This window comes from Mycteria americana, chromosome 7 (genome assembly GCF_035582795.1).
Source record: "Mycteria americana isolate JAX WOST 10 ecotype Jacksonville Zoo and Gardens chromosome 7, USCA_MyAme_1.0, whole genome shotgun sequence".
NCBI lineage: Eukaryota > Metazoa > Chordata > Aves > Ciconiiformes > Ciconiidae > Mycteria > Mycteria americana.
Window position 1 is genome coordinate 37,946,362 of NC_134371.1, and position 25,847 is coordinate 37,972,208.

At 45.7% G+C, this 25,847-nt stretch overlaps 1 protein-coding gene across 3 annotated transcripts in view; it reads left to right on the plus strand.

Moving 5' to 3' along the window:
- The window catches only part of TNN (tenascin N), a 37,171-nt gene extending 12,856 nt beyond the window's left edge, over window positions 1-24,315 (plus strand). For all 3 annotated transcript variants that reach the window (XM_075507890.1, XM_075507891.1, XM_075507889.1), the window contains 15 exons: window positions 709-1,071; window positions 4,514-4,777; window positions 5,669-5,854; window positions 6,395-6,484; window positions 8,463-8,726; window positions 11,716-11,979; window positions 12,986-13,249; window positions 14,686-14,949; window positions 17,564-17,694; window positions 18,220-18,352; window positions 19,219-19,370; window positions 20,499-20,595; window positions 21,273-21,440; window positions 22,143-22,306; window positions 22,897-24,315. In XM_075507890.1, coding sequence (XP_075364005.1) covers window positions 709-1,071; window positions 4,514-4,777; window positions 5,669-5,854; window positions 6,395-6,484; window positions 8,463-8,726; window positions 11,716-11,979; window positions 12,986-13,249; window positions 14,686-14,949; window positions 17,564-17,694; window positions 18,220-18,352; window positions 19,219-19,370; window positions 20,499-20,595; window positions 21,273-21,440; window positions 22,143-22,306; window positions 22,897-23,043 — 2,951 coding nt within the window. In that variant the 3' untranslated portion in view covers window positions 23,044-24,315. The remainder of the gene's footprint in view (window positions 1-708; window positions 1,072-4,513; window positions 4,778-5,668; window positions 5,855-6,394; window positions 6,485-8,462; window positions 8,727-11,715; window positions 11,980-12,985; window positions 13,250-14,685; window positions 14,950-17,563; window positions 17,695-18,219; window positions 18,353-19,218; window positions 19,371-20,498; window positions 20,596-21,272; window positions 21,441-22,142; window positions 22,307-22,896) is intronic.
- Window positions 24,316-25,847: the final 1,532 nt, after the last annotated feature.

Below are 25,847 nucleotides of genomic sequence, written 5' to 3' on the forward strand. Positions count from 1 at the left end.
GGAATTTCTGGGGGAGGGTGGAAGACAAGGGAAGCACTTCTTGTTGCTGACTTTTCCTTTCTCGTTTTTGCCTCCAGAATTTTGCAGTTGTTGAGAATTTGTGTTTTTATTTCCTCCTTGATAACTGCCTAAAAGAAGAGCAGAGTTTATAATGATGATGTTTTGTGGCAGCCACTGGCTCTGCCTGTGATTGAAGGTTTATACAGCATGGCCTCTAAGAAAAGATTTGACAAACTGATGTTTGGGGAATAGAGACAAGGAGAAGTGCTAAGTCTTTGCTTACATGAAAAATACAGGTGTATAGCAGATGAGAATAATGTGCTCTCCATCTTTATAATAAGTGTGGTGAGAAATGGTGAGCTTAAATTACAGCCAGGAAGATCCAGGTTAGAGGCTGTGAAAAGCTTTCTAATTGACTGTGTGTGGGGGGTCATGGAATCTGCATTCCTGCTGACTACAGACAAATGTGTTGGGAAAGGCAAGGGTGGAGCTGGTCCCTCCTGGGTCTAGGGTCAGATGGACAAGATGATGTTTTCAGGTCTTTTTCAGCCCATATTTTCCAGTGGTAGTTATGCTTTCCCTTTAATGACCTTGAACATGCCTTTGCACTACCTGTCCATTGCTATGTTCCTAATTTTTTCTTCTTTTTCTTTTCTCTTATCTGTGCGTCACACTTATTGTCATGCATCCTGGAACTGCTCTGGCCAGGTCTATCGCATTGCAGTGGCCATGGGACTTGCAGCTGTAAGTGTGCCGAGGGCTGGGAGGGCAGCAACTGCTCCCGCCCCACCTGCCCCAGCCACTGCAGCAGCCATGGGCGCTGTGATGGTGGAAAGTGTATCTGCGATGAGCCTTACTTTGGTGAGGACTGCAGCCAGCAGCTCTGTCCTGAGAACTGCAGTGGCAACGGCATCTGTGACACAGCCAAAGGGGTCTGCCAGTGCTACGAGGAGTTCATCGGAGAGGACTGCAGTGAGAAACGATGTCCTGGGGACTGCAGTGGCAATGGGTTCTGTGACACAGGAGAGTGCTACTGCCACGATGGCTTCTTTGGCCTTGACTGCTCCCAGGGTAAGACATGCTTGTGAGTTATTTCTCCCTCTGTTCTTTTATTATAAGCTTCCCTCTTTACCTGTCCAAGAAGCGTTCGGCTAATATTGTAGGTAAGCCAAGCCTGGGGTCACCGTGTTCCTCTCTGAGTTCCTGCTGGGCTAGGGATCGATGACTGGTCCTTGTCTTCAAGAATTGCCTGGAAAACTTTTCTGAATTGGGGAAAGGTGGAAATTCACTTTAAGGTAGCGCTAGCACAAGCCTGTGTGTAAGCTGAAGGAGAGAGCAAAACTGGGTACGGAGCCTGTAATTAAAGAGGGAGCCAGAGTCTGTTTCTTGACATATAAATGAGACAACAGAAGGTAAAATCATGTTTGCTGCAGTGTGCACTGCTTGCTGATAAGGTAGTGGATTTGATAAAACCTGTGAGACAATGATGCATAAATCCTTTAAATAACCTCCCTTTGCAGTGAGATCTTTGGGAAACTCTTCCTTATCTTAGTTTGTTACAAGGCAGTAGGATTTGCCTGAGAAGACCTGACTGAGCTGACGTTGAGGTGTATGTCCAGCAGTTTCTGCTTAAAGCTGGATGGCTTGGTGCCTATTCTGAAAAACCTATGGTCTCCTTACAGCCACAAGTTGATACTCCAGGCTTCAGCACTCAGCTTTTTACCCTAGAAGCTGCCTTTCCTTCTCTGTACATCACTGCTTAGTCTGATCTTTCACAGCTCCTCAGGAAGGAGAAGTAGGTAACAGCCACATGCTGAGCACCAGGTATCGCTCAGTGAGGGCTTGCAGTGACCTTACTGGCAGGTCTTTTCTGCTCCGGATCATCCCTCACCTCTCAGGCCTGATCTGTCTGCTTAGAGACTCACCTTTTAAATAAAAGATTATTAGCTCAAGTCCTTCATCCAAATGAGAGCTCTGCATCAAAACTTCACTCCTCCTACCCCTTCCACACTATTCAGTGATGTTTCTCTGTGGCTCCAGCACTCTTCTCTCCTGTCAGTAGACTGGGATTTGCTGCTCAGTAGGCAGCACCTTTACAGAAGTGGCAAGCAGAGGAGTTTCTTCCAGAAAACTGTTGCCCAGCCAGCCTTTCCCAAAGGGCTGGCTGGGTCCAGCCTTGGATTCTCTTCCTTACACAACACCTGCAGCTGTTTTACAGGCCATGGAAGTGGCCTCTGCTTTCTGAATATACAAGTGAGCAAGCACTACAGAGTTAATACATATTTCACAATACATTTTGCTACTGTTTCTGCGCACTACACCTCCACTCCTACTTAAAAACTATTTTAAGTCCAGAGGCAAATGGTTCCCATCTCAGTATCTGTAGCCAAGCGCTCCTCTCCCATAGCTGTCAAATTGCCTTTTCTGTTCCAATTTGGAGTAGATTTCTGCATCCTGGGAGATTTACACTAAGCACTGTTTTTTTTTATTTATTTATTTTTATTATGTTTGTGTGTCTCGGATCATGAAATGACACATTTTGTTGCATATTGCCATGGTAACTGGAATGTCTGAACATCTAGAAGTTACTATCAAGCATGCAACAGTATAATTAATGTCTTGCAATTCCTTGTGAAGGAGAACCAGAGGACAAGAACACATTGAACAGCAGGTATTTGCTTGTGCTCTTTCTGGACTTCGTTTACTGGCACTCCAAAATAGCACTGTGGGATATCTGAAGATGAATAAACCAGCAGTTTAAAACAAGGGTATCCACAAAAACAGTTGTTTGGTATCTCAGCACAATATTAGTTTAACCAGGAAGTCTGTGTGTTGATGCTGTAATCAGGAAATTGGAAAGGAAAATAAAGAGGGACTCGGCTGTTCCCAGGGGAGCCAGGGTTCCCCACAAGCCCCTGTGTGAGCTCTCAGCCCAGCGCTGGATCTATAAATGTGCAGCTCGTTTCCTGTTTGCTTCGGCCATTAGGGCCTCAGCCTGCTTCCGGAGGAGATGCTGCCTGATGGAGAGAGATTGATGAGCACAAGCAGAATGCAAGATGGACTCTGGCATGGCCCACAACCACCCATCCTCCTAATTCATCTCACCAATTAGTGCTGTGCCTGTGATGAACCCTTTTGCTTCAAGCTAGGAGGTCCTCTGCTGTCAGAGAGCAAGAGGAAGAGGTTTTCAAGGGTTACCAAGCCCAGGCAGTGCCTCCTTCCCCTTCACACCTTCACAGGGCCACTTCCCCTGGCTCTGACCAGGTGTGTCTTTGTCAAGTCATGAAGTGCTTGGGTTCATCACGTTGGCTGGAGAAGATGGCTCTGGTGCATCTCGGGGTAGAGTAAAAAAAACATGTTGCAAAAATAGATCCCCCTGGGCTAGAGAGTCACTGCCTTTGCAAGAGCCCCTCATCAAAACGTCCTGCTCTGACACACAAACTGTCCTAGGCATTGTCCTAAACTGGTTTCTTATGCTACATCTCTCCTCTTCAGAGAGGCAGATACAGTCCTCTTCTGAACTATGCTTAGACAAGGGATAAAACACATCATATGTATTTAGGTTCTTTATTATTTTACTGCCAAGCTGGATTATTCAAATCCAGCTTCTGTATCACAAGGAGAGGCAGGATGAACGTTCTCACATTTTGTACAAAGTCTTCATCAAAAGCAATGGCACACTTTTATAGGTGGAATTTGGTGAGAGCTGTGAATTACACAAGGGAATGAATGCTGCCTTTCAAGTGAGAAGAATCTCATGATGTTATCTGACCTAATGTTGCTGACGCATGCCTTTTTACAAACACTTGCTATCTATGTTTTGCAATTTGTTAGTGCCTTGCTAATGAAATACAGCTGGTAGACGGTTTGATCAGTTTATGACGTGCTTACTTGTAATTAAAATCAGGTAAGCTCTCTGATAGATGTCCTATATGACTGCTTTCAAGGGCTGCTTCAAGACACCGATGAGCTGTCTGTCTTGTAGCAAAATGGTTAAGGCACTGTTGGTGTCCTGAAATATATTATGTGCTGCAGATTTTCCCAGGTCTCCTCCAGGCACCGAGTGTAAGTTTCCATCAGTATGAAAGCTCAGTTTTGTACCTCTGCCTTGGAGAAGCTGCGTTCCCCATTTCTGGGGACTAGGTAACATTTTGTAATAACTCTGACAGTGATACAAAAATAAGGTTTTGGCTTTTCTTTCTGTTCCTAGAGGCATTGGAAGGGACAGCTTTATCAGAGAGTTTTCCTCATGCCAGTGTGGGTTTAGAAGCTGGAAAGAACAGCCTGGGAAATTAATTGTATTTGTTACTGACTACAGTATTCATTTGTATTTGATGATATGCTGTTGGGCAGAAAGAAATGGACTAATCCAAGATGACCACAGACTGGGAGTTCCAGTTCTGCATTCTCTCTGTATTCAAAATAGGTTTGAAAAAATTTCTCGCTTGGCCATGTAAGCCCTGGACCAAATGCTAAGACATCATTCTCATGTTTTTCTTTGTTTCCCTTCTAGTGCTTGCTCCTCAGAACCTGCAGCTGCTGAACTCCACAGAGAACTTTCTGGCTGTCAGCTGGGATCAAATGATTGATGTGGATAATTACCTCATTAGCTATTATCCAGTAGGGTATGAGACATTGGTGAAACAAGTCCACCTGCCCAAAGAGCAGCTCAGCTATGAGATTGTGGGTCTCTACCCCAGCACCACATATAATGTCACACTTCGTCATGTGAAGAAGGGGATTGCCAGTGAGCCCAAGCATCTAGAAGCAAGTACAGGTAGGAGCAGCCAGTCTTTTTCTTCAGGGTCAGAAGTTGTAGTCTTTAAAGTTAGATTCAAACAAGTGGAGTGAATTGTTTGGCTTTGCAGGTTTGTAACATCCTGTCTAAGCACTGGAGAGCACTTTCTCCTCCCAGTCTCAGTTGCGTTTTTTTGCGATTGTTCTGTTCTGGAGAATCTGTTTCCAGATACATATCGTTGGGGCTGAACGTATTGAAAATTTCCTATCTCTCCCTTTATCTTGACCAAATCCTACTTGCATTGACACCCCTGAATTCCAGGGAATCCATAACACTGCCTACTTCAAGAAGCAGGAATGGAAGCATGCAGGATAAGGCCAGCACGTTATTAAGAATAATGCACTGTTCGACTGGATGCAGAAGGGACATTAAAGTAGGCAGGATGTCATTCCTAGGTACTAATTTGCCAAACATGACTGCAGCAGCGAGTTTTCCTCATAGCGTCTTCCCAGGACTGAATGAGCCTGATGCTACTGAGGTTAGGAGGCTGGGTATGGAAAGACTGTGTATTTGACACATTCTCTCTAGAACTGAAATGGCATGTTGTTAGCAGCTGATAGTATGCTGTCTGCTGGCACTTGGCAAAAACATTGAAAAGTTTGGTTATTTTGACATATTTCTTCAAGCACAACAGGTGGGAGCTGAGAGCCAGAAAACTCTTGAGTTGGAGTGTTACCATGGATAAAACTAAGCCTGGTGAAATAATGATTGTGCTATACTTGCTTAACTCTTCAGTTTGGCTCAGGAAAAAGTCTCAGGTCTCAGAGCAGGTGACTGGGGAGGGAGGGGGGCTGTTTAGCAACTTCCTGTCTTATATTCACCTTTTGGTGCTGATCCTGCTTCCTCACGGCCCTCTGCTGTCCTTCCCAGTCCTGTCTGCACTCAATGCCATCTGGGTGATGGAGGAGATGGAGCACTCCCTGGAAGTGGAGTGGGAGAACCCACCAACAGATGTGGATTATTACAAGCTGAAGTTCAGATCCCTCGTGGAGATGGATGAGAAGCAGGTCATGGTGCCCAAAAGCAATGACCCTAAGAGCAGACACATCATGACTGGTGAGTACTTGTGGGTATTCCAAACTAGGCAGGGGCAGGGAGAAGTGGCAGGAGCAATTGACGGTCAGACCATAGTCCTGAGATGATTCTTCTCTCATGTGTGGATGGCCAGTTTTCCTTCACCTTGTGCCTGCTGTAGGACATGGTAAGATCTATTGGGGTTCCCCTATCCCATAATGATGGGTGTCTTCACAGGGAGAAAGCTTCTGTGCCCTGTGGATAGCAAGTTTCAAGGCATATTTATTCAGCTTTAATTCCATCCTTGTTAGGAATAAAGCATATTCTATTTCAGAGCTGGTAACACTCATGTTACAGAAATTCCCGTTTACTGCGTATGTCAATGTATGCCCTAATGGCAAGCCTGGACCAAAAGTGCTACTGAGGCCTTCTCAAGACAAAAGGAAGTTCAGATAGAAATCTAAACTTTAAGTTCCTCTCTGCTGCAAACTAAGAACTGGGTAGACTAAATAAAATAGCTTTCTTTAAGAAAAATTACTGTCTTGCCTAATTATTTGTAATGCTCCCTTTTGCTCTTTGTAGGCCTGAAACCTGGCACAGAGTATGAGGTCACCATCATACCTGTGAAGGACAATACAGAGGGGAAACCATCCTCAGTGAGTGGTAGGACTGGTACGTGGAAAGTTTCTTTTATGATAGTGGTGTTACTACGGCGGGCAGGGACAGATCTGTCAAGATCACAGCATGAAGTGCATAGCTGGCTGCTTCTTCATGCATGACCTGCAGCCAGGTCTGCTTATATCTTGTTTAAGCTTGTCTACACCGTATATTAAACAGTAAACCTAGCCCTAGCTCAGTCTTTTGCCTTGGTTTTAAGTCTACAGTAATTTCACCCTTAACTTGACTAATGGCTCCAGCCAGACACAGGATAAAAGCATAGTAAACTGGCCTCTGTATGTAATAACAACCCTCAAACGAGCTCTGAGCTAGGTCCAGCAGTAGCTCAAAGTTTTCTGGTTCATGACTTCCCTAACTAGATCATTGACAGGATGACCTCACTTAAACCTAGCACACAGGATTTGCGGTCTGGATATAGCCCTTCCTTGTGGATCCTCTGGGCAGCTGCCGCTGACTGCCTTGCAGCTGTTAGCTGCTGCTGATTTGTTTGGTCTCTGAGCCCAGGAGCAATAAGGAAGAGGACAAGTTCTTCCTTCCTCTATTGCCTGGCTCCAACATTATTTTTCTGTTCACCAGACTGAACAGAACAGTTGGACTAAGGAGCAGATTAGCATAGCATTGTGAGGCCTGCATTTCCACTGCGGGCTATAGTCCCAGCCCACTGTGTGGTCTGATACACCTGTCCCCATGGAGGTGAAGCTGTGCTTGTCCAGTGGGAGGCACAGCGGCACAGCCCTGGCATTTCTGTGGTAGCTCGAGTCTTCGCCTCTTACATGTGAAGTGACTGAAGAGGCTTCAGCTACTTGCTGGCCCTTAGAGTTTGAAGCTTTGGACTGCTTTATCTTGTAACAGAGCCTGACTCAGACGTAGTCATTTCTAGCATGGGGAGAGCACAGAAGCATCTTGAAGCTGACTTCTGCTCCGACTGTGTGCTCAGTACAGCTCAGAAGGTCTGGCAGATGCTACTGACTGTTATTTTCCTGTAACTGGCAGCCTAGCCATTCCAGACCTGAATGTTAAAGCAGATCTGGAAACCCTGTTGGTTCATTGATGCTTCAAGCTCTTCAAAAATGTGGCAGAATATTTTTGAGCTATTATATTGCAAAAGAGAGCTTGAAGAATTTTGAACTCTCATTCTACCTGTAAAATTCTGGAAACTCTGAAATTCAGCTCTCTTATAAAAGGGTAGGCGTGCTGCACCAAAGACTGAAAAATCCCAAATCAGGCCTGACATTCCTGAGGTTGTCTTGTAAATTATTCCATTAAAAGAAAACTGATTTAAAACAACAAAACCTACAGCCTCCACACTGCCATTGTAAGGCTGCTCTTCCCTGTGTAGATTCTGATTATTTGGAACACCCTGGGCTTGTGTTTTCAAGCTGTTCTTCACAGACCTGGGGGCTGCAAAACTTCTCAAAAAGGAAAAAAAATCCACAATGAGTAATCCTGCTCATGTTCTTATGTAACCCCTGGAACTTCAGAGCTGTGACTAACTCTGCTATTGCAAGAGCTACCCCTAACTCTGATTCACCACCTAAAATAGCAGAAGCCGTGGGGGAGTCTGAGAGACAGGTCTGCAGGGTAGGCAGAAAGGGAGGAGCAACAAATGGCTGACACTGGAGGCAGAGAAAGGATGGGGGCCCAATACTCAGCGCTGTGAGGAGGGCAAGCGAGAAGGTAATACTCAAATTGGTACCCATGGAAGGTGAGGCAGGTAGCCTGCAAGCTTTTCCTGCAGAAAAAAATTGAAAGTTTCATTTAAATGGTAGAACAGTCCTGCTTTCTCCCCACTCTGACCGTGCTGGTTTGTCATGGATGTGTTTCTTTCTCAAGGGGCTGTAAGGGGAACCTAGGTGACTCTCTGTTTTAGCTGGCCAAAGCAGCAAGGAAACGTGCACATGCCATGACAGGTATTGTAGTGGTTTAATTCAGCTGGAGTTTCCTAATCCTGCACTTTGAAATGTTCCCTCAGGAGTTGATAGCCCAACCAATGTGGCAACTGACCGAGTGACAGAGGATGCAGCCACTGTCTCATGGAATAAAGTTGAGGCTCCCATAGACAGGTACATGGTGAGATACACCTCAGCTGATGGGGACATCAAGGAAATAGAGGTGGGGAGTGAAAATGACATCATCACCTTACTGGATCTGAAGCCAGGCATGGAATATGTCATCCACATCTGGGCAGAGAAGGGACCCCAGCGGAGCAAGAAGGCAAGCACCAGCGCTGTGACAGGTAAGTTGTAGCAGCAGCAGTGGAGGGACCTGAGTTTGAATTTCAAACTCCTGCATCAATTTTATTTGTTTTAGTAAAGCTTCTCCTGATTTGCACAGGTTTTCAGTGAGGCAAAAAATTAATGTCATTCTTACTAATGTGGCTGAACAGGTCTCCAGCTCAGCTTGAAAACTCTTTGTTTTGAGTCCTGTTATGGACAGGTCCTATGGCAAGGCACCAGTTACTATCAGTACAGAGAACAGTGAAACACAGCCAAAACTGAATCCTCATAGCTGGAACACGTAATTCATATCTTGCCTTTAAAATGCCATAAACCACCTCCAAGCTTTTCTTTGGGTGACTGTTGTGGCCTTTCCCAACAGGACAGAGTGCTCATACGCATTTTGCACAGATAGCAATGACAGAGTGTTTGTTACAAATGAAAAACAAATTTATTGGGACCATGGCATAAAGTAAGAATCATGTGGAGAATCAAGTCTCTGAACAGGACATTTGGTCACTGTCCCCTGGTGGCTGGGAGTCTCCACTGGAAGGCTGCTTGCAGCAGGGTCTGCAGTTAAACTGGGAAACTCCTCAAACCACTGTTTTGCTCAGTTCTTATAATCCAGCCAGCCATAGTCCAATGTGGCTGTGTGTACAGGGGCAGTTTCTGCTGACAATTTACAAATGTCTTATCTGTGTGCAATTTGTACTTCTGCAGCAGAAATTACCTAGGGGAGTGTTTGGGATGCTCCACTCAGGATGTTAACCAACACATTTAAGCATATAAATTGGACTAGACACAAGAGGAGCTGCCTCTGAGAATTTGTAGGACTGTCTGAAGTTCCCACCCAGAGGGGATTGGTAAGGATCAGTCAAATGCTTAATTGTGAAGTTCAGTCAATCACCTACTTTCAAGTTGGTCCATTGTCTCAAGCCAGCCCATGTTCTCACTGATACAAGTGACTGGCTGGGGAGCTCTGGGACCACCCAGGGAGTTAAGGAGTTAAATGCACTGCATATGCATACATGTACAGCCCATACCCAGCTGCAATGCAATTATAGCTAAAGAAGAAACTTGATTTTTCATATCACTTGATTTTCATATCACACAAGAAAACAATTAACTTGATTTTCTTGCCAAAGGTGAGCATCTTATACGGCTAACTAGCTGAGCTGTGATTATTCAGATCCCAGTGTGTGCCGCTCTAGGGTGACACAAATGAGCCTCAGCATCTTTCATTAAAATGAGAACTAATTTATTTTCATCTCACAAAAGAGGTGAGATTAGTACACACAAGTAGAAGATCATAACTTTTACCATAGCTACTGTGTGGTCAATCATAGTGCAGCTAAGCTGGTGTGTGGTAGATTACAATGTGGCTGTCAGATGGTTGCGCGTTTGTGCCCTGGAGCTTAGAGCCTGCAGCAGAATAAACCAGAATAAGAAATGCTGTTCCAATAATTTGGGAGGCATCTGCAAGTCCTTCATTGCTCAGGCTGCTGAGATGTATTTAGCAGTTCAGTGAAAAGCAAACAAACAAAAAAACCCCACAAAAACCCATGCTCTCTGTATAGGTCATGGGCTGTTGGGCTGTCCTTGATGGGCCACATTCCTGCAGGCTGCTTTGTGATAGTGACTTAAGGCTCGTGAAGTCTAGCATCATGTTTCTGTCTGTGAAAAGGGCAAGGGAAGGACTGTGATAATGGGAGGAGATTGAAAGTGGCTTTCTTTTTTTAATGGAGAATGCGAACATAGTTCTAGCTAGTGCTGTTGCCTTGTTCTTCACCTTCAAACCTTCTCTTAAGGAATGGCTGGCATAGTGTCCACATAGCAGCCAGACGGCTGACAGAAGACACAGTCACAATCTCCTGGGATAGGGTCTGGCCTCTGATAGACAGGTACTTGGTGAGATACAACACAACTGATGGGAACATAAAGGACATGGAGGTGGGGAAGGACAAGAGTGTCACTGCTCTGACAGGATTGATGCCAAGCAAAAAGTATGCTATCAGCCTCTGGGCAGATAGAGGAGCCCAGCAGATGTCAAATCTGTGCCAGGTAGGAAGTTTTGCCTCAGTATGAAATAATCTTGTTCCAGAAGAGCTGCATTTCAGACAGATTCTGAGCAGGTGATTTGTTTTTTGGGTTAATTCCCAGAGCAACCCATACAAGAGGTTGTGATCTTCGGAAAGCAAGAGACAGCAACACCATATTCTGCACAGGCTTTCCTCTCTGCCCATGCAGGGTCGGCTGTGCTTTTGTTGCTCCCCAACAAAGAGCCCTGCTGTTGCAGCTGTGAGGAAAAGACGTAGACCCCAGCTGAAATACCTCAGAATCGGGCACCTCCCAGCTTTGTAGTTCAGGCCCATCCTTGATAAGCAATAAATGATGAGAAGTGGAAGAAACTGGCTGGGCCCTCGAGGGGAAGGAGTAAGTGTAGCTTCACTGGGACAACCCGTGTTCTTCACTCCTAACTGTTCCTGCAGAAGTCAGCAGCCCAGCTCACCCAGCGCAGGGGCAAAGGGCTGACTGGCCCTGCCAAGGCTTGGCCACCTCAGCACTGCCATACAAGTGTGTATACCAATGCGTCAAGAATGGTAGGACTTGCAAGCAGTTATCCCCCTTGTTTTATCTACCTTGCACTGTATCCAACAGTACAAAAAGATTTGGGGCCACAAATGGTGATATGCAATGGGACTCGGTTAAGTGTCAGTTATTTACACTGCATGATCAAAATATGGTTTGTAGCTAAAGATGAAACTTCTATTAGATTTACCAGTTTGATCTGGAGAATAAAACAAGCATGCTTTTGGACACACAAGCCCTTTTTAGGTCTTTGGGCATAGAATCACTTCCCAAAGCTCATCTGTTTTTCCAAATATATTCGATAGTCTAATAAAACATACTACCTCTGCCTATAAAACTTGTGTTGTCTGTGTCTTTAGACCATTGTGATTACCACAGCACTACAGTAAAACTTCTAATAATTATGACTTTTGCTTACAGAAATTGACAGCCCAACTGAGCTGTTGACTGACCAAGTGACAGAGGATGCAATTACTGTTTCCTGGAACAAAGTCCAGGCTTCAATAGACAGATACAGAGTGAGCTACACCTCAGCTAATGGGGACACAGAGGAGAGAGAGGTGGAGAAAGACAAGAATGTCACTACCTTGGCAGGACTGAAGCCAGGCATGGAGTATGTCATTTACATCTGGGCAGAAAAGGGAGAACAACAGAGCAAGAGGGCCAGCACTAAGGCTGTGACAGGTAAGAAGGAAATAGGTTGAGTTAAGGGTATAAGTTACAGCCGAGCTTTGCCTTAACACTGAATAAGTCCATCCCAAGGCAGTTTCACAGCAGAGGGAGATTGAGGCTTAACAGATCAAGTTGTCAGGTTAGTGCATCTTGCTGTGAACCCTATTCAACTCATCACAGAGAGATTCTAATTACCTGTATGTACTACAAGTGGGCTGTGTTGTTATTACTAATAGGGATTAGGGAAAATGAAGCCTTTGCAGCAGTGTCTCTTATGTATTTGTATAGTCTTATTTTATTTTAATTGGTTAATTTGTTTATCCTTCATCATGGAATAGGGAAATGCTCAGTTCCTTTTTGCAGATGAAGAAATTGAAGTGCAGAGAGATTAACAGCATGCAGGACACCTTTTCTTGCAATAGGATGATTAATCCTTGTTCCTCAGTTGTTCTTACCAGGACTTTTTCCCCTGTGCAGCCAGTCCTGATTAAGAAGGTGTAGTGATCTGCCCAGTGTGAGGGTTACTGGTTTATAACAATGTTGTAAAGCTGAATGTCTGAACCAATTGCAAGCTGTTGCAAGTGTTTACAAGACCCATGCTCTAGGTCAGGGACTTGCTGAAGGAAGATGAGTAAATGCATACCTGGGTCATGCTGGTCTCTTAACAGAAGAACTTTGGTTGTTCTCTCACTTTCTGGACAGATGACATCTATGTGAGCTTCAGAGGCTTGTGACTGTGAGAAAATAAGAAAGTAACAAAATCCTGCGTTGCAAGGGCTCTCTTCTGTCCGGGTCAGGACTGGCTGTGCTGTTCCCTCGAAAAGCTTCTGTAAGGATTAAAGACGGACCCCAGTCAAATCACCTCAGACCTTGATACCTCCCAGCTTTGTGGGTCCAATCAGTGTGTGATGGAAATAGGACTTGAAAAAGGAAGAAACTGGGAAGGCCCTTGAGGGGAAGGAGTGTCACAGTACAGCCTGACTATGACAGCTTTTGCTCTTCACTTCTGTCTCTGCAGAAATCGACAGCCCGGCTCACCTGGTGACTGACCAAGTGACAGAGGACACAGCCACCATCTCCTGGGACAGGGTCCAGGCTCTCATAGATAGGTACATGGTGAACTACACCTCTGTTGATGGTGACACAGAGGAGATGGAAGTGGGAAAGAATGAGACTACCATGACTCTGACAGGACTGAAACCTGGCATTGAATATGTCGTCTTCCTCTGGGCAGAGAAAGGAACCCAGCAGAGCAAGAGGATCAGCACTGAGGCAGTGACAGGTATTCCAGAGAATATTTGTGCTTCTACATGACACTGTTGTCAAGGTGATCTCAATTTCCATCCTGTTTTCTTCTGGCCTGCTGCAGAGCATATAACTAGACACCGGTTTGTCTTGTGGGTACCTATGATGTGGGGACATCCATGCTACAGGCACCTTCAAGCTTCAGACAGAGATGGTGCCAAGTCTAGAGAACTTTCAGGAACTAATGACTGCTCTGTTAGTTCAGAAACTATCAGCCCAGTGTGAGCTTCACAGCACTTTGCTAAAGCACTGTGGTCCTCACTTATCAGCTTTGCCTGCTCTTTTTGGTCTTCAGGTGTGCTAAGCTTTGCAGGTGTGGCTGAGCTCTGCCCCACAGTATACACTACTGCTGTTGAATCCTGCCTAAATTTAGGATGGTTCAACTAATGCCACTGATAAGAATAGTATTTATCAATGAATAAAGAATTGGAAGGAGACACCCCTATTTTAATCGTCTTCTCCCAAAACATGAAAGAGTAGCAAATGGTTTGAGCCTGGATAAAGTCTCTTAACTATCCATAATTCCCCTTCTATAATCAATGTTTTTGCTTACAGAACTTGGCTGCTTAGCTAGGCTGAGGACTGACTGATTGGCAGAGGACACTGCTAGTGTTTCCTAGGAATGAGGGAGAGATGGGGTAGGACACAGGTCTCGCTATCCTGATTAGTTTGAAGCCAGATGTGGTGTACATCATCTGCCTGTGGGTAGGGAAAGGAAGCGGGCAGGCACAAACATTCTCATGGGTGACCTATGGAAATCTTGGGTTGTGATTTTGCAGCTAAGGAAGCAGAGATGTTAGCTTCACATGGTGAATTAGCTATGATTATGTTCTCCTTTGGCCACCTCTTCTGCCAAGGCCTTCTTCCCTTAGTCATACTGTAGAGAAGTGTTACACCTTGCTGGCACCTTGCAGCTCAGAAAGATATTTGTGGGGGAGGCTGATAAAGGGGAGCAGAGTGTTGGTGCTGCCTCAGTCTCTCACATCTTTTTCTTTGCCTCAGTGTACCCTGTGTTGGCCAGGACTCCAGGGCCGTACATGCTCCCAAATAACTGGTCTAATGGATCTCTCTTGTGGCTGTGTCAGACCTAAATTCTCATGAACCTTAAATTTCAGCTGAACATTCTGCACAATCATTCTTCCCTGTATCTCTGCTTGATATTTTACTCCCAAGGCCTCTGTCTGAAGATGGCCGTGCCTCAGTGCCTTACCTTGTGTTACTCCAGTTCTGCATTGTCAATAGCAAGCATGGTGATTAGCCACTGAGACCCAGTAAAGCTACAGATGAGTTTAGTCCATGTCATCCTTCGCTTCCTGAGGGTAGGATCGTGGGTCTTTAGAAAGCAAAAGTTTTAAGGGGAACATGTATGTCTCTTAGTTACCCACACTTTCTACTCTGCGCTTTATTTCTTAGAAGTGGACAGCCCAAAGAATCTGGTAACTGACCAAGTGACAGAGGACTCAGCCACCATCTCCTGGGATAGTGTCCAAGCTCCCATAGACAGGTATATGGTGAGCTACACTTCTGCTAATGGGGACACCAAGGAAATAGAAGTGGGGAAGGACAGGAGCGTTACCACCCTGACAGGACTGAAACCAGGCATGAAGTACACCATCCATCTTTGGGCAGAGCTGGGAAGCAAGCAGAGCAAGAGAGTGAGCATTGGCACGCTGACAGGTAACTGTGGGCAGGAGGGAAGTGAAACAGAGTAGAAGGACCCTACTCCCTTGTTATTTTACATTTCATCATCTCTCTTTGCGTTAGTGGGTAATGAAGCTCTACAGTGGTAAACCCATTCTGGAGATTCAAGCGCATGAGTATAAACTACCATAACAGAGACTACTATCATAGAAGAGGCAGATGTCATAATACAGGAGTAATGACAGCGGATAGTACCCAGCTTATTTCACTAGTCCTTAATCAAAAACATGCAGTGCTTCATGTGCTGTTATGAAGCTTAACAATAACAGAAGTTTAACAACTGAAGTTAAACCATTTTAGAATTGGGGACAGTTAAAAATAATGGCCTGCCCTTTGACTCATGACCTTAGACTGGTCCTAGGAGACTGCCAAGCAGGCTTAAAACTGTCCTGTTCAGTCAGCCATAAGGATTATGGTGTTCTGGGAACATTTCAGGGTCACTCCATATCTATTGGCCTTGCTAATGTACTTTTCTTAGTTTACGAATCAAGCTGGTGTGAGAGAGAACAGTTGAAGCTTGGATTTAGGGCAAGATGCCAAGCAGTTCCCCAGTGCTTACAGAGGTCGAGGGCAGGTGATGGGGACAAATGGAGATCTCCTGAGGCCAAAAGACTGAACCTGTCTGGAACTGGAAATGCAAGGAGAGTTTCAGCAAATTGAAATGTTGTTTTTTTGAACTGGAATGAAAATGGAGACACCAGGAAATTTCACATGAAGTGAAACTGCTGGGAGAGGGAATGCATTTAGCATTAGTAGGGATATTTTTGAAATATCTGCACAAAAAAAGTACTTTTGTGAGTGTTTGGTGGTATATTTCCAAAAGTGATGACACCTCTGCTAAAATAATACAATTTCTGAGGGGGAAAAAACCCCAAACATTTTCTTACTCAAGGTGATGGCTGATTATTCCCTAGCATTCAAACCGGCTGTGGCAGGGAGCTGTTCTGCAGTGGTCTCCTGCACCCAAGGAAACTGCTGACTGGCCTTCAAGAGCAGTGCTGTGAAAATGTAGGACCCTCTCTAAGGCTGCCCTTCCCATCCCTTGCTTCTCGTGATGGATTTGGTACCTTTTAGCTCCCTCTTCTGTCCAGCGGGAGGTATACATGTAATGAGCTACTCTGAGAAGATTTCTGTGTCGTTTGTTTTATTTAAAGCGATTGTTTAGTGGTCTCCCAAATGAAGCATGAGTTCACTAGATAATGAACTAATGCTTAACTCAGAGCCTAGTGAAAGGTGGTCTTCAGTTATAATGAACAGGCAGTGTTTTAAACAACATGCTCTGTGAACGTTGGTGTTACTGTCCCTGTTGTTCTCCTTATATTTGGTGTTTTGATTTCTTCTTCTCTGCCTTTGTATCTGTTTTAAGCAATAACCCTATACACAAGGAGTGCAGTGTTTCCTGGGAGACTCCACAGTGTTCCACTCTGCTCGTTTATCTAAGACAGACATAGCTTGGCCTTGTCTTCCTCTATGGTCTTTTCACAACTGTAATATTTCACTGATGCATTATAATTGTTGTTATGATTATCCTCATAGCACTCTTCAAGGTCTAGGAAATGTTGTTGCCAGGTTTATATGGAGAAGAACTGAATCAACAGACAAGTTAAATGACATACCCGTAGTCCCCCAGGCAGGTCTGTGGAAGAGCAGGGAACTGAGATGAATTACTCAGTTATAGTTTGCTATAAACTCAGGTGTACTTCAGGGTTGGAGCACTCCTCCCTGAAGGCCAGCACTGCCCACCAAGAACCTTCTCTCTAAAACTTGGAAAGCCAGACAAACATACTCCTTAAATTGTTTTCCTTAAGATGTTCCCAAAACACTAGAATATTGGAAGTACAGGATGAAAATTAGGGAAAGGCTTCTTCCGTTGTTGTTACTTCCAACTGAGCTTTAGAAATTGCTTTTATCCTGGGGGTAGCACTGCAGCCCTATTGTGGGTATCTCATAAGACAGATGCTTTTTGACAACTGCTGTGAACTGGCATTGCTTGAAAATAATTCTGTTCTCCTCATGTTGAACTTGGGCAGTCTGATTGCACAGGAAAAGTCTGGCTAAGTCTTTGATGTCAGTGAAGGAGCTCATGTCCCATATATAGCACAGACTAACCTGTAAAGCTATGGGCTTCTTTGTATTCCTGCATTTACCAAAGAAAGCTGAGGCATGACAACAATAAGGCCTGTGAAGTCATTCTTCATCTGCAGTAGGGAAACAAGAGGTAGGGGCTCTCAGCAGGTCACACTAGGGCCATGCTCCAGGACTGGGGCATAGACCCCAAACCTGACCTATCTGTGAATGCTCCTCAGAGATGAGCCTGATGGAGACTTCTCAGGCAGACGTGTCAGGAGCTCCTGGGCCCTGTACAGTTGAGCCAATTGCAGGGCTCGCAAAACATCCCAAACCAGATCTGTAGCAGACCCTGCCATGTTTGGCCTAGGCTTCTGCTGCTTCTTGCTAGCTGTGAAGGTCACTGGGTGACTTCAGTAGCTCCCAGTTACCAGGATCAGGCATTGAAAGCTCAGCCCAAGCCCTGCACTGCAGTTGCTGTCTTTCATTTATGCAATGGGACTTGAATTTTCTTTTTCAATAGAGATTGATCCTCCCAAGAACCTCCTTCTATCAGATGTGACTCATTCTACTGGTGTAGTTACCTGGATTCCTCCTGCAGCACAGATTGATGGCTACACTCTGACCTACCAGGGTCAAGATGGCACGAGCAAGGTACAGTGAATTCCTCAGCCCTGCAGACCCCACTGAAATTACCCCTATGATTGTGGGCTCTGCCAGTTGGGTCTTGTAGGTATATGGACCACAAAAAAACCATTTTGAGGGGGAATCTATACTATCCACGGCCCAGGGAGGGAGAGCTTAAGGAAGGAGATATGCTACTGTCATGAGCAGAAGCTGTGGAGGGACATGTGTGACAGTGGATTGCCTCTTCCCAACAGATCTCCAGGTGCAGAGAACATGTTTGCTTCTTCTCTTTTCTAACTTGATATTCCCTGGAAAGGCAGCACTTACCAGGGATAGAGTGTCCTTAGTGTCCCAACAGTGTTTCTTGAGACCTTGCCCCAAATCTTCCTTCTGAGGAGATAAACTCCATGTCTCAAGAATATACAGTGAATGTGCCTGTCTGAAGTCTACAAGAAAAGCCCGTAAATGCATATAGAGTATGAGGCAATGTGGTCCAGAAAAGCTAAATGCTGTTCAGAGTTGGGTTAACCGTTGATTTGTTTTATTTGGCAGGAAGTGCAGCTGGGTCCTAGTGAACAACAGTTTGTTCTGGAAGGACTGGAACAAGGAGTGAGGTATACCATCTTTGTGATGGCCTATAAGGGAGATCGCCAGAGCAGAAAGACAGACACTACCTTCTCAACAGGTAGGATTTGGCCTTGGGTGTTGCACTTTTTCCTGTGCTCTGCAGCTGTGGTGCTTTATGGTAGAGGTCAGAGATAGAGTTCATGTTCTACAGATGCACTGGGAAACTATGTGATCATAAGCAAACCATCTAGCAAGTCAATGATGTGTCTCCTGGGTGGGAGTCCATTCTAAGCCACACCGTCTGCAGCCTTGGAAACACAACGGGATGGTGTGAGTGGAGATTGCCCACGCTGGTCAGTGCTGCTGGCCAACCTTGCTAGCCAAGTGTGGTACAAAGCCTCCTGATGAGCTGCCAGTGGGCAGGAGAGATAATGATATGCTAGAGATCTTTCTGCACCATCCTAGTAATGGTAGGGCACAGCTGTTTAAGTACTGTTGTGGCATTGGGTAGGTGCCCAGGTTGTTTTCAGCGGTCAGGAAATGTATACCAGAATGGCAAAATCAAACAAAAGCTCACGCCAGCTTGCTGCGGGAGCCTCTCGTACTGTGCCAGTGCCCACAGGGATTGTCAATTGTGGACAAATTGTGAAAGGCAGAGAAATTAAAGTCCCTGTTTACGGGCACTCCCACCTTCACAAACAAGGGCTCCTCTTCCTGCTCTCACGGCAACCCAGGACTGCATCTCTTGCAGCCTGTGGGGACCCCATCCATGTGCCAGCTCCCAGGCCGTGGGGATGGCTGCCAGCAGCATCTTGCTGATGCAGCTTACAGTGGGGATGCATGAGCGCGCAGTGGGGACTGCTGATTTCTTTACTTCTCTTCCAGTACCGTAGTCCTTAGGAGATTGCTAAGAGTGTGAAATGCCTCCTCCAGCTCTATGGCCTGCTTTGCTGATGTGAGGTTTTGCCGTCTCTGTTCTCACAGTCAGCTTTCTCTACCCCTATCCTGCGGACTGCAGCCAGACGCAGCGGAACGGAAATGCCTCCAGTGGCATGTACACCATTTACCTGAACGGGGATGGCAGCAGGCCGATGCAGGTGTACTGTGACATGACCACTGATGGAGGCGGGTGGATAGTGAGTGATTCTCTGCTCCTCTTTGGTTTTTTTTATGAACGTAGTCAAGTGGACCTGGTACTGGTGTTAGCTGAGGCTCCCTTTGCTCTACTGCACTACTGTGTTTCAGCTCCTGCCTTGAGGAAGTGGCATGTTTTAGGAAGGGTGGTGGATGCTGATGGACCCCCTCAGACTGTCAGTAGGAATGCTGTGGGAGGCTGAATGGTTCAAAGGGTTTTTCATTGTTTGGTCATGAATGCCACACAGGCTTATGTTATTGCTGATCAAGGGCAATTACTGAGTTATGACAGCTTAATGTGTTACCTCTTGCCAGCTGGGTCATGGGAGTTGTATATGAAGGTGCATTCAGCCCTGTCGTAAGATGAGGTAGTACAGCTTAGCTTAACTGGCTTTCATAATGAGTTAACTAAGCTATATTATCTCATCTTGACACAATATCAGGTTACATGTATGGACAGTTAACGCAGTTCAGCTGATGCCTGTTAGTATTTTAAATGCTACTGTATTTTAAAGTACTGTGAGCATGCACCTGGACCCTGACCACACAGTAGTTGTTGAATGGGTCAAGGGAATTTGGAGGCAGAAGCACAGAGGCTTTGAGGTGAGGAATGTGTATGAACATGAAAGAGCGAATCAGAGGTTCTCTGATAGCTACCTCCCTAAATGACCAAATAAAAATATCTTTATTCCCTTCTTCACCTTTCATTTTCAGTGATAAGTGATTTTATTCACTGAAATAAATTGCTGCATGTCACTGCCCAAGTCCCTCTGATTTTGGTGAAATTTAGAAACCCACATGTCTCTGTGGATCTTGTCCTTAAGCCTGTTTTGTCTAAGTGTTTAGATCATGCTTGGATTTGTGCTATCCGTAGGCATTTGTGGAAAGTAAAACTGTAAAATTTGCACAACTAAGTATTCACCCCAGGTGCTTCTGTGCAGTGAGAAAATGGAAATGGATTCCTGTGTGTACCCTGCTCAGGTGCAGTGTACCATCAACTAGAGTTGTCTGTTCCTGAATGCTTCACCTTTTTGTTTGCATTTGAATCGGGATGAGCATTTCTCACCCCCATCCTCCTTGTCTCTCATCAGCCTGTCATGAAGTCTCACACAGCAATCTTTGCTTTGCAGGTGTTTCAGAGGCGGAGCACTGGTGAGCTGGACTTCTACAAACGCTGGAAAAATTATGTGGAAGGCTTTGGAGATCCCACTGGGGAATTCTGGCTTGGTACAGTACAAGGATGTGACCAGTGAAGAGCTGAAGATTAGCTTTGTAGAAGCACCTAAATGCTGAAATATCCAACCCCCTGAGCCTGCAGTCTGGAACTGTCAGCTTTTGTGTCTTTCCTAGAAGTGCCAGTGAAGCACTGAGGGATCTCTAAAGGCCCACTAAGTCTTTCCACTGGCATGTTTGGGCTTTGGAGTAGTCTCAGAGCAAGCCAAACTCTGGAAAGGTTTATTTCAGGCTCACATGTTCCTATTAGAGGAAAAATAAAGAAATTGCATTCGTGAAATTGCAAAGTCCAGGATACTGCACAAAACTTAGTGTATTACATCATTTTTTGTCTGTCTTGTTCTGTTAGAGAACTCTGTGTGATCAGAGAATCCAGCACTAAACAGGTCAAGGTCTTTGGAGCAAGAGTCTTTAAATGTTCTGGGAAAAATAATGTTGCACTACAGCCAGTCTTGCGCTGGTTTAGGCTATTTGTTTTTTCTGATACTGCTGTCTTTTGCCAGAAAATGAGATAAGACAGAATAAACTTGGCAAAATGTCACGAGAGCATCAAGCAGGGAAGGAGGGAAGCAGGAAATAGCTGATTTAACCAAAATGGCCACAGGGTGAGTCTCTAGGACTGCAATGGTGAACAGGCTTTCCCTTTTAAGAGTAATTCTTTTCTCTTCTAGGTCTTGACAAGCTGCACAATCTCACAAGCAGCAGCCCCATCCGCTATGAGCTCCGGGTGGATTTGCGGACAGCCAGCGAATCTGTCTATGCTGTCTACGACTTCTTCCAGGTTGCCTCGAGCAGGGACAGATACAGGCTGTCGGTGGGGAATTACAGAGGCAATGCTGGTAAGGAGTGCCTCATACTTGTGCTGTCTCCGCTTTGCACAGGGAAGCAAATGCTGGACCTGTGTATTTGCTTTGCCAGTAGCGTGGCAAAGGTTAGATCAGATAGGTTAGGTCAGGTTAGATCAGATATGGTTCTCTCTGAGGAGAGAAGTCTGTACTTCCAAGGAGTACTGAGGAGAGTGTGCCCACAGGCCCATCTCCTGCTGAAGTCGGGAGAAAGAGTTGCTTTTTCACAGAAAAGAGAGGGCTCTGTAACCCAGTGAAACACCAGCTGAAAAGGCAGACTGGGAGGCATTTCCACGAGGTAACCTGTGCTGATGGGGGAGCAGTTTCTGGGGCTCCGCAGCTGAGAGGTGCAAAGAAAGTGGCTTTTGTTCAGGATGGGAGTTTGGTCAACAGCAGTAGCTATTCTGGTGCTGGCTTCTGCCACTGGTAAATTCTTACCATTGCCATTGTGTCCATAGTCTTCCATTGATCCTTTAATCTCCTCTTGCCATAAGGTTTAGATCTTCAGCTGGGGGGATCCAGCCCTTGGACAGGCCCTCTAATAGCAGCCCTTTAGAAATTATTGTTCCGACCCATCCTGTGCTGTTGCTTTTCCCCTGACAGGCCTGCTCTGTTCTGCCTGAAGTGTGTATAAGCCCTCAGGCTGAGCAACTGTAGTCTCTTATACCTGTTCACGTCTTTAATCCCTTCCCTTAGGGGATGCAATGACCTACCACAATGGCTGGAAGTTCACAACATGGGACAGAGACAATGATGTGGCTCTCAGCAACTGTGCTCTGACACACCATGGTGCGTGGTGGTACAAGAACTGCCACTTGGCCAACCTCAATGGGAAATATGGGGAGAGCAAGCACAGCGAGGTGAGTGGCAGAGCTCTGTGTGGTGGCTAGCTCTTCTCCCTAGCCTTGAGAAAACACACGGGGGGATGTCTCTCCTTGGAGCAGGAGATATTGCCCAGGCTATCTCATTTCATTTGAAAGGAAAATGACCCATAAGGAAGCTTATAGCTCTTACGCTGTCCTCCCTGGATCCAGAGGACTTGAGCTCATGGCCCCCTGATTCTTGTGGGCAGGGATACTTGAGGTGGAGCTGTCTTGATTTCTGAGGGCAACACATAAAAGAACACTCCCTAGGAGCCACATTAGGATGCTGGCTCACTGTCTCACGTAGCCTGTACCTTGGCTTTCAAGTGCATGCCTCGGTGTGCATCTCATTGTGCAGGCTTATTTTGGGCTTGAAGATGACTCAGTCCTGTTGTGTTCCAAACTGGATAGAGATTTGATTTATAACAGGAGTGTCTAGAAGACTGATTATAATTACAGTCAAAATCTGGTGAACAGTAGCGTCTCTGTTTATTGGAGGGTTAAATGGTATTAGAGGGGGGCAGTGGTAGGCTCCTAACACCTGGTCTGGGTGCTTTAATAAAATAAATTCCTTGGTCTTTTCCCAGGGGGTGAACTGGGAGCCATGGAAAGGCCATGAATTCTCCATCCCTTTTACCGAGATGAAGATCCGTCCTCAGTCTTCCAGTAATGAGCCAATCCTTGGGAGGAAGAAGAAGTCTCTATCAGGGAAGAGGAAGAAGATCGGGACTTAAACCAAACTCTCGGCAGGACTGTACCCAAAGATAATGATTCAGTATTTCTTAACAAAGTGAGGTTCAGACAGCTTTCTCCAATACATTGGAGACAATAGCTGACTGATGTGTACCTGGAGACCTCTCGATCTGCAGCCCAGCCTCCTTCCAGCCTTTGGAGCTCCTGATGGGTGATCTGCCAGAGACTGGGAGGGGGCTTGTGGGGAGCATCCAACTTGTAGCTCCCCTAGTTGGCTAAATATGACAAGGACCTGCTTGATCCAATGTATGCAACTTCTATGAACTTTACATAAAACAAGTTTTAACACATTATGTTGTTTCTCAAAACCCAGGCTGCTAACTCTTCTGAATTCTGTCCTTTTCTGGTGCCATCCACTTCAGACTTCAAAAAATTAAACTTGATCCCACTAAAAATAATAGTTCCTTAATTTACATCAGAGAGAGCTTTCCTGAGACCATCCCCTCTCCCTGTCTTGGTCTGTGGTCCTCTTTTTCCTTTTTCCTCATAATTTGGGGCACATGCCCTACTCTTCCTGCAATCAAAGGGCTAGGTTTTGGGAAATGTCAGGCTGCTGGCAAGGCTCATTAACCCAGGTGAGGCCTGTAGTCTGGGTTCCTCAGCCTCCAGTATTGCATCTTTCCAGGTGATTTGCTCTATATTTTGCTTGTCTATTCTTGTCTCCCAGCCTAAAGTAAAGCCTGAGGAGACATGCAGTGAGTTAATGTTCACACTCCTGGGTGAGGCCCAGAACAGGGTGAGTATAAGAGCTATACTCCTCCAAGCTCTGCTCACCATCCCAAGCCTGTCTCTGCATACTGCTTGCCTAAAAGGCCACTTACAGACCACAAACAAAATTCTCTATGCGACTGTCCCATCTGCCACCTTCTGCTTTTTCATTAGCAGTGTGGTAGCTAGTGATGCTGAAATAATAATGCTTGTCATCCACCTCTAAAATGAACATCTCCGAGTTAAACTGATCCTGCATGCTCTCTGTCAGGCTTTTTTCAGGCAGTCTGCAGATTCAGGTGGGCCCCAGTGAATGGTTTCACAATTGGCTGCTTTTTTTCCTCACAGCCATAAAGGTGAGTTTATTTTCTTTCCCTGAGCAGATATTAAAATTCTGGACCACCAGCTCCAGCCAGGGAAGAAGTATGAGCTCACCAAATGATGCTTGCTCAAAGGCTTCCTTGTCCGAGCAGATTGGAACATGATTGTCTTATGTCTTAATGGCCTTTTCTATCCCAGTGCTAAGCTGAGTAATACATTTTAAAGAATCCTTCCCAGACTTTGGGGAAGCAATAAAATTGCAAATAAAGGAGGTCTTAGAAATATTTCTGTCTTCTTTGCTTTGGGTGGCAGAATTATTTTTTTTCCCCCATTTAAACTAAGCCTTCTTTACGGAGATGGAGCAATACCCAGGCCCTTAGCGTTGCCAGAGCAATGTGGAAAGACTGGGACTCTGAAAATCAGGTCTTTGGAATCTGCTCCAAAACAGGGATGGGAACTGTGATCTCTTCATGGCTGAATACTGCAAAGCAATTAACTGATCTGTGGCTGCTAGGACCTGGCTGAGGAGAGCTAGCTAGAGAGCCACCTCAAAGGTGAGTACTAAATTCTTCATAGTACTTTCAGGGCTGTGCCTCTTGCACGGGTGGGCAGGCAGAGACTCATCTGAGCTGCGTTAGGATATCCAAGCCCTGGTATGGGGGAAGGGGGAGACTAATGGAGGGAGGAGAGGAAAGGAAAATTGAACTTTGGAATTGAAAATTGAACTTCAAACACTTGAAGTGTTTTGCAGGCTCTGTGCTAATAGCATGAGAAGGACACAGGAAAATGATGAGCATTCTTTCCTGTGGTAAAGTGATTTCCCCCCACCGCCTGCTTGTCTGTAGGCAAGAACAGGTTTCACTGTGTTGTTCAGTTAGAGGGCACAGTGCAGACAGGGGGAAGGTGACTGAGGGGGACCAGAGGACTAGCCTCACACACAGCCACTCTAAAAGTAAGCATATGCTCTAAAAAGCAGCAGGTGTGATGGTGCCCAGCAGCTCTTTCCTGTGCAAACCTCGGAGGTAAAGCATGATCCTCTTCTAAAGCTGAATCTTACCTGCGAGAAGGGAATATTCTCTTAAGCAGTATGAGCTTTGTATTTCGGAGATGAAGGCAAATGAGACGCCTTATTTGCAGTTTCTGAGGAGCGTTTGCTTGACCCTCCTGACTATGGGCCCCTCTTGACCAGGACGGGCAGTCAAAGGGGCGGCTGCTGGAAAGCCATTGTGGGAAGTCAGTATTTCCGAACAGCCACAGGATGGCATCATCTCTTCGTGCTAGTGCAGGAGAAACCTCCCTGTATCCACCCGGCCTCTGTGGAAAGACCTTTTTTGGGGTTAACCGGAGTCTGTGCTACAGCTTTAGAAGCTGGGACCGCTCAGATAATGCGGTTTGTTTGCCTTCAGGAACCGGCTGTTCTGGTTTCAAGGCTCAGGCTGGTTGGGGTAGTCCCGTAAGAATTTCACATCCTCTTACTGCCCTTGTTTTGCTGCTATACCCAGCCCTGTAACAGTGATGCCGCAGGGCCAAAACAGATTCTTGAAACCTCTGCCTTGCCCTGAGGTCACTTAAATTTTATAGCCAGTGAGGTTTGCAACATGCCCAGGGGCAGAATTTGAATCCCAGAAGGATCCTCTCTGCCTTGACGTCGCTGTGTTGATGGGGACTGTCCTGTTGCTGGGACCCAGGAGCCAGGACCTATCTGTTGTGATAGATCTGGGGTGCAGCATGGCCAGTGCTGCTGTGGGGGACCCCG